The 11,273-nt window shown below is 39.3% G+C and overlaps 1 protein-coding gene across 3 annotated transcripts in view; it reads left to right on the top strand.

Moving 5' to 3' along the window:
• Positions 1 to 11,273, top strand: part of LOC117178248 (N-acetylglucosamine-6-sulfatase-like) — an 88,603-nt gene that overhangs the window by 59,160 nt on the left and 18,170 nt on the right. For all 3 annotated transcript variants that reach the window (XM_033369589.1, XM_033369588.1, XM_033369586.1), the window contains 3 exons: positions 4,935 to 5,141; positions 5,232 to 5,390; positions 7,033 to 7,203. In XM_033369589.1, coding sequence (XP_033225480.1) covers positions 4,935 to 5,141; positions 5,232 to 5,390; positions 7,033 to 7,203 — 537 coding nt within the window. The remainder of the gene's footprint in view (positions 1 to 4,934; positions 5,142 to 5,231; positions 5,391 to 7,032; positions 7,204 to 11,273) is intronic.

Genomic DNA, 11,273 nt, shown 5'->3' with positions numbered 1-11,273 from the left:
GGGGGCAAAACTAAAACCGAGAGTCGTCTTGGGTTTCCCAGTGGGCACACTTGGCTTAAAGTCATACTAAAGACGTCTTTTTGTGGACGTCTTTAGGCTTTTACAAAAAGACGTCATGACGTCGTAATAAAGACGTTCTAATCTAGTCCCATAAAGTATATCTTAATGATGTTATCAGAACGGCTTAAGGATGTCTTTAAAAGGTCCTATGTTTAGTATTTCGACATCTTAAGCATGTCCTGAAAGTATATCTAGAGGACAATGTCGTAATGATGTCCCGGGGACATCTTTGAAGCGTCTTGTATAAGATTATCATTATAAAGACGTTTTTAGGACGTCCTTTTTATGTCCTGGTGCTCACAGGGAGGTCTTTCACTTTTTAGCGTGAAAAAATAATCATGTTTCTTATATGTCTTTTTGGGGCGTCTTTAGGACTAGACCTAAGGACGTCTTTGGGATAACTTTAGGCCAGACATAGAACATCTTCAGGACGACCGAAAGTAGTCTTTATAACGATCCTGGGACTTAGACTCAGGGCATTTAAAGACGTCCTATGACGTCTTTAGGATGTTCCGGTGCCCACTGGGTTGTGTTTTTGTTTTTATGCGGAGAAGGTCGCCAGCCTTCAGCAGCGTTGTGTTATACAGGAGTTCATGTTTAACACCCCCCCCCGTTCAAATATTAGCGTTATTTGTAATTTCTAGGTTTAAAATTTCGTTTTCATTCTAAAATTATAATACATAGATATGAAGTACTTATCTTTAAGTACATTTCCGGATTTTCTAGCATCTGCATAACGAAACACAAGTTTAAGAAAGTACAAATATTCAAACTTTAGAATTTTTTATCAGGCTTTTTCCCCAAACTCGAGATACATGACCCGTCTCTTTCACAGCTATTAAGAAACTAAAATTAAGTTATTAAATAATAATATAATAATAGTAATAATAATTAAATTAGTTTCTAACATTGAATCTCTCCGAGTGCACTATATCCATATCTAAGGATAATGAATCTTTGCGAATACGGACGTAGAAAATAGTTTGCAAATTTTTCCTGCAAAAATTGTTACTAAATTCGACGTCTGCCGTGTAGAATAATTTCTATTCCATATCTCGATATGTAAAGGATGATAGTTTTTTAATGTCTGCAAAAATCTGCAGCCATTGTTATTTTCAATAAGAAATTTATGCGTTTAAAATTAGTGTTCAATAAACCCAGAATAGGTTATACAGTACTTACCTTTTTTATACAGTTCTACGTAATGCGCCATTCTTATATATGTTTTGCACATTACAGCATAACAATCATATGTAAATATTTTAATAAATCTTTTTGTTTTAATTGAAAAATTATTATCAGCGAGGCATTCTTTTATCACTTTCCACTGTTTTCCTTTTCCGAGACCAAGTAAGACATGTCAATAAAAAATTACAAAAATAAAGAACACAAGTCGCCTCTTCATTCTGATTTAAAATTCCCGGAAGAGAAGTGCAACTTTACTGACAGTGCATATGCTTGGTAGTACGATCAAGCTGTGAGTCGCCTTGGTGCTCTATTCATGTAGGTTGCTTAACCACTGTACTCTCATCTTTTAGCAATTACTCGATTTGTTTCCAAAAAGCAGACAGCAAGCGCATATCCCACAACCGTGAAACCCCTGTCGGTGTCGAAAAAATCTTCAGAGTACCATTTTAAAAGCTCAAAACAGGATTATCATTGGGATGAAAGTTTGTTTCTCATTGGTATGTGATTCATTCAGATTGGTTTCGAATTCACAATTATTTATTCTGCCTGTTGTCGGATTCAGTTAGATTTATTAAGGTGGAAGTCAGGAAATCTCGCGGATTCAAAAGGATTGGAGGCACGAATTAAAAAAATTGATTCGGCATGTGTTCGTATTGAACTAGGTGCTGATTCATTAGAAATCATCTAGGGAGGGTTGGTGCAAGTTTTCTCTTCCAATGTTCACGCCTTACCCGAATTTTGATATTTTCATGGGCGCAAAAAGTTTAAACCGTGTTATTTTTTATTAATGCTTTTTATTATGCATCCCGAATCTTAATAACTAATCTCCCCATCAATTTATAATGTCCGTGAGATGAGTGTTGTTTCTATTCTGTATTAAATTATCTATAGGATGAAAAGTAAACTATTTCCGGTTCAGCGGCACTTATCAGAATTAGAGTACCCCGTGTCTCAACTCTTCCTTGTGGATCTCTATGATACATAAAGGAGTAGGATTGATCATTGAACACCTTTCTTTGTTTATGGCTTCCTGGTTCAGATAACCATGTTCCAATCAAAATTTCTAATATGAAATATTCTGTCGTGCATTCCAGGTGAGCCCATAAGCACACATTGATTCTAAGCTCAAGCTCCTCCATATTATTCGAACGCCTTGATCCAAGTCCTGCCGACAGAGAACCACCAACGTTAAGTTAATGTCGACCCGACCTCAAGGATGTCCTAATGACAGCTCGTCTCCTTCAGTTCAAGGGAAAGAAATGGAAAGAAGGGGAGGGACCGCCTATGCAGGACATTATCCGGGTCAAAGTTACACTATTAGATTTTCATTTCCCACAAAAAACGACTCAGCTCATCAGCGATTCTGCAGTAGGATTAAAGGTTAATTCCTTGAAAGGAAAGAGCTCCGAAGGCAGACTCGAAGAGACTCGGTTGCCATACCCAATCAGGCAAGGCCGGCTCTGTGGGAGCAAGCGACATTGACTCAATCAGCGGAATCACGTTGGCATGTCTCGCGAACATCCCTCACAAAGTATTCACCTGATGCTGTTTTTGGGAAGGTAGCAGTTGTTTTGCAACCTCATTGCCTGTCTCGTTACCCATTGTTTATACATGAGTCCAGCAAAAGCGACTTCATTGCCCATCAATCGTACGAGGGTGTTCTCCAGGGGTTTCACAATTCTGTTTCGGATATCTGTCAGTGCCGCATGGGAGTCTGTCAATATTACTACGTTCTTCTAATCCTCCGCTTGCACATGGATAAAAAGATGAAAAAGACCGTCGTTTACCGTCGTTTACCTAAAGGCAAGGCCAGACTCAAGGTCGATATCCAAGTCCGTCACCAATTCCACTCAATACTCATCGAAATACGCAACCCTAATTGTGGTTTTCAAGACTCTAATAAATGGCATTAAAGAGAATTATTAAGCCACAGCGCTGCATTTGTACTCGGAATTTTTTAATCAAAGGATTTGTTACCAGGGATAACAACCTTTCAACTAGTGAACCCCCGTTCACTGAAAATTCTTCAAGATAAATCTATTGGCCATAAGTGCTGTCCTCAGAGACAGAGAAACTTCCCCGGTTTCTGACAGCAGAATAGAGATTGGGGTCAAACTTATACATGCTAGAGTCACTCGCAAATGGGCATCCTGAACCCGATTTAACATTCTCAAAGCTGTCTTACTCTCTCCAAGGAAGAAAGGAACGCCCCATTTCAGACAGACTCTAATTAAACCAATATTCTCTGTGAGTAGAAGAGTAGAAAAGGCTCTCCAGGTAACTCTGGAGATGACCCGCATAACTTTGACTAATTAAAAACTTTTTGCTGTCCAAAATTGAAGATTATATCCTCGAACCGATCCCTGAACCTAGAAAAAACGCACAGCTGGGACTTTGAGATGGATTGCGATGCAACTGCGCAAAGTAGCTGGACCATTGCATTCTGAACGGCATCAAAGGTTCAATATTCTCACAACCAGTCTGAACAATAGTGCGGAGAGACCCCCGCCCCCTGAATAACATCCACGCCCCGAAACTCTAGCATCACTACCATGCGTGGCAAGAATCAGGTTCCTTTTTGAGACGAGAAACGAAAAATTTGAGGATCCATTCTAGAACCTCAATTTCCTTCATCTATCTGATAAATTCTCCTGGGATGATCGCATACCGTGTCTGCAGGAAGAACGACTCCCCAGCCATAACTTTGAACAGTTCATGCAGAAATCGCGGCGAGAGGTCTGAGAGCCCGCTAATGATTTCACAAATTATACCGACAATTCCTGGTGCTGGTTTAGCTTCACACGAAGGAAGGGTGGACAGAATTCCCCCCTAATCAAATCCCAGTTAATTGGGCCCAACTCGTCGGGATCAAGGATCGGCTCAACTGGAACCGATGAAATGTCCGTTACCACATTCGTATGTGGAAATGAGGCACTAGAAGCAAGAGTCTTTACCGTACCCCAAATCCTGGAAAGGCTTCGAGCAGTGTCGACAGATTCACATAAGGATTTAAAGGATTTATATTTGATTATCCCGAAGAAATCGTTTGACCTCATTATCTAACACCCTAAAGAGGGCTTTTCTTCCCGGGTCTGGTTAGCTAGGTATCTCTTCTTAGTCACTCGCCTTCTCGTAAGGGCCACCTCACAATCACCGTTTCAAGAGAGCGGTTCCCTCTTTCTGTCGATTCCGCAACTACTCGCCTTGATAAGGATTATTGAATTTGGTGTGGTTGAGACATGGACTGAAATTGGGATTTAATTTAAGGTTGAAAGGCGGATTGATAAGGATCAAAACGATTAAAAAATTGCTTCGGACTGTTGCGAGCGCTCAATTGTTCTGGTCCGTACGAATAATTAGTGAATGCGTTTGAAAATAAAAAGAAGGAAGGCAATTTATGAAGCATTTATTTTTAAGAAAGTACAAAGAAAATTATTATATTACAATTACTTACATAGTAACAATACGAATAAATAAAATGACTTACATTGTGAAAATCATCATTTACACATAATTCTTTTTTCTTCTAGGTTGCATTCTTCCTGCGCTCATTTCTGTCTTTCCACCGCATTCTACCATTCTTATCCTGCCCCTGCACCCTCAACCCTAAACACATTTTATATTGATAAGTTAAATCCAAAATCCAGAAGATTTTTTTATTTTTAATTTACATATTTTCTGGTAAGTATGCTGCGGTGCCAATTTGCTGTCCAAATAGAGCGTCAATTTTAACCGGCCGATATCAACACAACCATTGGGTTCTAAATAATAGTATTTCAGGCGGTTGCAACGATCAAAAATGGAAAGATGGACCTGAAAAAAATACTTTCGCCATTCATTTGAATAAAAAAATGGGATATAGAACTTTCTATGCTGGAAAATACTTGAATCAAGTAAATAATTATTTAGAATCTTTACCAAACCAGGTCCAAATCTGATCAGAAGATTAATGAATTATTTAACCTGATAACTGATTATTTTAGTATGGTACGAGAGCTGCTGGTGGTTTAAGGAAACCTCCTGGTTGGGATTATTGGTATGGGCTTGTAGGAAACTCTAAATATTACAACTATTCTCTTTCAATAAATGGAACAGAAAGAAAGTACGGAAATCAACCCCAAGACTATCTCACAGATGTAATCGTAAGTGATTTTGAACTCAATTGAACAGAAAAATATAATGTAGACTGAGGTGGCACAAGAGAACAATTTTTTAATTTTGGGGAACAACCCTAAAGCTTTCATTTAGTAAAAAACTTACTGCATTTTTTCACATGTGTCGGAAAACGGCAGTAAGGCACCCAGAGTAGTGAATTTATCCTTAAAGGTAACAATACGGAGAAAAATGGATGTTAACCCAAACATCTAGATTTTCAGGGTCAAAATATTTTATAATTAAATATAGGACAGCAATCTATATGTTTAAAGTCATTATTTTTATATATTTAAAAGTGAGATGTTTGTCTGCAACACCCAAAATGTTCAAATGAAATATGTGAAATATTATACCAAAATCAATGATTATGTCAAATAATAAATGGTACATTTAGTCAAGTTGAGTTTATATTTAACATTTGTAACAAAAATAAAAATGGGGTAAGTAAGCTCAGAAAAGCATCTCTAAACAAATTGTAAAATGCTATCTATATTCAGTTACTTGAAATTAAATTTTATTTCAAATTTACAAACATATTTTAAAATGTATTTTAGTCAATACTCCATATGACCTCAAACTTAAGAACTTTGTATCTTTCGGTAGATAGACAATTTGTTCCTTTGGACATGTTCCAAAATTGTAATTATTCGGATTTCACGAAACAGATATTTTTTGTAATATATGCAATTAGTTATCACAGATAATCTTTTAGATACGTCTTTTTTTAGGAAAAGTAACATCGTACTTGCATAACATTCGAAATATTGTATACAATCTGGGACGTTTACGATTTTTATTGTATAGGAAAATGAAAGGTGAAAACTCAAAAGTGTATGATAGTAATTTTTTTAATCTACTTGTTTGTCAATTTTCATCTACAATCGAAGGCCGTTACTTTGGCCTCAAATGCAGTGAAAAATTCAAAATAGTTTTCGCTTGAGAATTTTTCAAAAATCGCCTTTTGATAAGTCGAGGTTTATTGGAAAATTCCAACAGGAATTTGGTGTACTACTTGATATAAAAACATTCACCTGAATAGCACATGTTGTTAATTGCCAAGGCAGGGATCACCTCTAAACATTATACTCTCGTTAAATCTTTTAAATTTTAAAATGGTAAAATTGTCTTGTTTATGTGAATAGTGTATTCTTTTTCGAACATGTTGATACGAAAATTATTATTCTAGTCACCGAAACTTCGAAATGCTACGGTCAATTGTAGGCTCGACAATCGTGAACGCCTTCAATAGACATTAATGTTATTAAATATTTTTTTTTATAATGGATCATGCTTGAAAAAATAAAATAATCATAAAAAGTTTTTAAATAAATCGAAAATTTTTATCGGGAATGCTTAAAATTTGGATGCTTTAAATTTTTTTATCATAATATACCAAAAATAGTTCAAAAATTAATAAAATATTGAAGAATGTCAAAATGCAAAGGTTTTTCCTCCGGGTCGTAAACGTTGGAAAATGACTCTTATGCACTTTTAAATTTCCACCTTTCAAATATAAAATTGTTTGTGGCTTAACAGCCTTTAGAGCCCATTTCCCCCCTTTCCAACAAATCTGAAAAAATTAACACTTATACATTTATTATTTGGTTGGATAATTATTTTATTTTACAGAAACAGTACGCTGTTGATTTTATCAAAGTTCAAACTAATAATACTCCTTTCTTGATGGTTTTGGCACCCCCGGCTGCTCATGCACCTTTTAATCCTGCTTCGAGACACAATGATAAATACAAAGGGACTAAAGCTAAAAGAACTGCAAGTTTCAACAATATGGAAGAGAGGGTATATAGCTGAAATTCTGAACAAAATACTACATAATTCTAATTTTCCTAGATAGCAATAATGAATACATATAATTAAAACGTTTGAATTTGAATTTTATATTGTTTATTTTTATATACATATATATTATAAAAACGATTTATTATTATAAAGAAAAATTATTATTATATATATATATAATTAAAAATTTGTCATAAGGACAACCGCAGGATTTCGCCGGGAGCGTGTGCTAATCTGGAAAATTGCACCCGCTCCCAGCGAAATCGCGGTAAAATTTCAGCCACAACCACGTCTCACGACCGTGAGATAGGTGGTTACAGTCTGTACAGGAATCAATACGACGATCCACCAAAAGCCTTGTGCACCCTAAGAACACGGAGCGACCCAAGGACTACCGCCTTCTGCATTTTTCCCGCAAGTGTTTTAGCATATTGTTAATACGCAGGGATGCTTTTTAGGCCATTAGCAAGTGAAAGCTTAGCACCTCCAAGAGCGCCGATGATAAGGACGATCAGTTTAACAGAATATTCCGGGTACAATCGTTGCAACTCCCTTATAAGGTCTCGATACCTCTTTTTCTTTTCATTCTCCTTGGTTATGATGTTTTTGTCAGCTGGTGCCGAAAATTCGATAACGAACATGGTCCGCTTCTCGAAGTCAAGAAGAACCATGTCAGGCCTCGAGTGAGCAACAGAAACAATTTTCGAGAATCTAAAGTTCCAGTATATGCGGCATTTTCCGTTCTCGACAATTGACTCAAGTGTGTGCATGGCACGCCCTGCAGCTATCATCAGGAATGTCTTGGCTCAAAATGTGGCAACGGTATATTAAGGTGGAGATGACACCGTCTTGGCATTCAAAAATGAAACCATCCGTACTAGACTTCAATCCGGGCGATTTATGGAAAGCAAACGTTAGCACACAAGACATTGACTGATCCTTCACATTTCTGTGGAAGATACTGAGCATCCTCTTATCGAGGAGCTGTTCATGAAAGTTTTTCTCTTGTGCTTTCTTAACCCGGGCTTTCAGGAGTGAGTACTCGAGATAGATAAGATTTGATCCATTTTGCTCACCCCTACTACTGAAGTCAAGTCCGAGTGTTTCAGCAGCCTCCTCCACTGCTTTATTGAGAAACGCTCCTTTGCCCACTTCTTCGTGATTCCTGACCATTTTAAGAAGAGGGTCTCTTCCAATTGTAACTCTATCTGCTGTACCCAGAATAATCCTGTTGTGAAGATATTCAAGACTCAATATTTCGCGACCACCTTGACGGCGTGAGATGTACAGTCGCGGAAGGGAAGACTTAAGATGCATGCTTTGGTCATGTGCATAACCTTTCTTGTCCCGATATTAAGGGATCTGAGCTCGTTCTTCGTCCATGGAACTACTCCAAATGAATAGAGTACTACCGGGACGACAAGGATGTTCGTTGCAGATACTTTGTTCCTCGCCGACAGTTGAGAAGACAGTTGCTCCTTGTTTTTAGCATAGATCTTAAGATCGTCTATGTAAAATATATGAGTGACCTTGTACTTTCGATCTGCAGGTTTGCCGCACAAATACCCGTCGGAATGGCGGAGTGCTAGAGACAGTGGCAATAATGTAAGGCAAAAGAGGAGTTGGCTCATGGTGTCGCTCTGAAAGATACCTTTCTGAAAGGTGACGTTGTTAGTTGTCACACGATTTTTTCCAGATGAGATAGTAAATATGGTTTTCCAAAGCGGCATCAATCTCTCTATGCACCTAACTATTTGCGGATGAATCTTTAAGATTTCCAAAAGACAGATGATAAGTCTATGGGAGGTCGAATCGAAAGCTTTCCGATAATCAACCCAGGTCATCGATAGGTCACGCTGGTAGAATGCTGCATCTTTGCAGAAACATCTATAGATGAGCAGGTTCTCCCAACATCCGGCTACGCCTTTCTTTGATCCTCGTTGTTCATACATTTCTTGCCACACAGGTTCAATTGCCCGAACAATCCTATCATTTAGGATAGCTGTGAATATCTTATAAAATGTGTTGAGACAAGTTATTGGCCTGTAGTTCTTTGGGTCAGCTAAGTTGCCTATTTTCGGCAGGAGTATTGTGCGCCCTTCCACCAACCACTCTGGAATCGGCTCTTCCGACTTCAAATATGAGGGGAAAATACGGGCCAAATTCTGACGGGATGAAGAAAACTTCTTCCACCAGAAGGTTTTGATACAATCTGGTCCCGGTGCGGAATAATTCTTCATCCCTCTTAATACTTTTTTCACCTCTTCGGTAGTGATAGGTGGGCATTCTTTATCAGGTGTTATGAGGGCAGGACATAACTCCTTGAAGCTATTTATATTTTCTGAGTCTTCGTCCAGTCTATGCTGAACTTCGTAGACTTCTCTCCAAAATACTTCGACCTCCTCTGGTTTGGGTGGGTGTTCGACAGTAACTGGAGGGTCTTGGAAGAGTCGAGATGGGTCAGAGAGAAACTGTTGATTTTCTCTGACCCACCTCTCCCTCCGCTCTAGACTTCTCTTAGCGTCAGATAGTATCCGTATTCTCTCAACAATATGCTGCCTGATGGTCAGCAGCTTTGACTTGTTAAGTGTGTGATAACAGGTCCGGAGTTCGCGCGCGAACTTTCGAACCTTGGCGATAAAATTCCAGCCAGATGTGATGTAGTCAATCACACATTGAATGCGGGACGCGTACAGTCTTGCCCAGACTATCTTTACGGCAAGTTAATGCATTCGTCTTTTGGTCTTATGATCAGCCGTTGGTTTTGTTTTACGGTTTGCATCGGCCAAAGGTCTCACTGCATTATACACACAATAATTGACAGCCCAGAGGTCGGATTCACCGGAAAAATGTCCATGGAGCTCGTCATCCATTTCAGCCAGATCTTTAGGCTTGAGAGAAACCTTGGTGTTGATGTTTCTCCGGGTTGTAAAGTATCGCTCTTCATCTATTGGATGCCTGCCCTCGGTTGGTCTTAGTGTCGCCTCTCTTTCTTTGTTGCCGGCTTGTTCGAGCTATGGTAGATTAGGCGTTCCGCTTACATAGCCCCTTTTACGGAGTAGTTCAGCATGGTTTCGCAGACGTTGCTGCGAAAAGTGCGATAGCTCAGGCTGTTTCTCGCACCACAGAGCATGCAGCCGTGCCATGGAACCCCGTTCACGGGCCACACTCGCATCGTAGCAGTCTAGCAAGTCGTGATTCAGTTGCTCCGTCCACCCAAAGGTCACGAGATCCCGCCGATCCATCGAATTGAATCCATTTTCATTGGCTCCCCCAACTCTAGATTGGTCGGCATTGTAGGCCGACCCATTGCCGGGAGCCCTGCGCGTTCTGTTGTTTTGAACCGCACTTACTACAACTATGTTTGGTGTTGTCATTGTTATTCTCACGAGAAGCTAGGGAAAGGGGTTCGTCCGTCCTTGTAGAGCCCCGCATGCAAGGATAAGTCTGCGTACTCTGAGAGGTCACCCGGTATCCCAGAGTCACCGTTCTAGACACCTCACCCAGGTGCCATTCAGCTTTCGGCATGGTTTCCACACCTCCGCTTGCGGGTTAATTACTTCGGGACCACCCCTGGACAATTGTCCGCGACTGCCTATTTATTTTTGTAACCATATTCAGCAGAAACCCTTGGTACAGGGACCCTCTATCCGCAACCCGAGGACGCGTTCGGTGGCTTTGTCATAGGCTGTCCTGGGACAGCCAAATAAATACTTAAGTACAATTTTTTTGGAGAAGGTTGAGGTCATTCTTGATGTAGCATTCTACGAGGAATCCAGTGGTGACCATATTTTTTACTTCGACCATGACCTTCAGGGTAATTTCAAGGTGACCTGCACTTTTTTATAGTCAGGTCATAGGTTAGGTGTGTCCTTGATGAACGTATGAAGGGCATTCAAACTTCAATATGGTCTAAACATTGTTTCGCAAGCTAGCTTGTGAAAATCATCCTCTTACCTCTTGCTGTTCCATTAAAAAAATAAAGGTGACCTTGAAATAACCATGAAGGTCATGGTCTAGCTAAAAGCTAAGGGCACCACTGGATTCCTCGTTGAAAGTTACTTGAAGAA

This window comes from Belonocnema kinseyi, chromosome 8 (genome assembly GCF_010883055.1).
Source record: "Belonocnema kinseyi isolate 2016_QV_RU_SX_M_011 chromosome 8, B_treatae_v1, whole genome shotgun sequence".
NCBI classification, from domain to species: domain Eukaryota; kingdom Metazoa; phylum Arthropoda; class Insecta; order Hymenoptera; family Cynipidae; genus Belonocnema; species Belonocnema kinseyi.
Note: the sequence above shows the minus strand (reverse complement) of the source record. Positions and strands in the feature narration are given on the sequence as shown.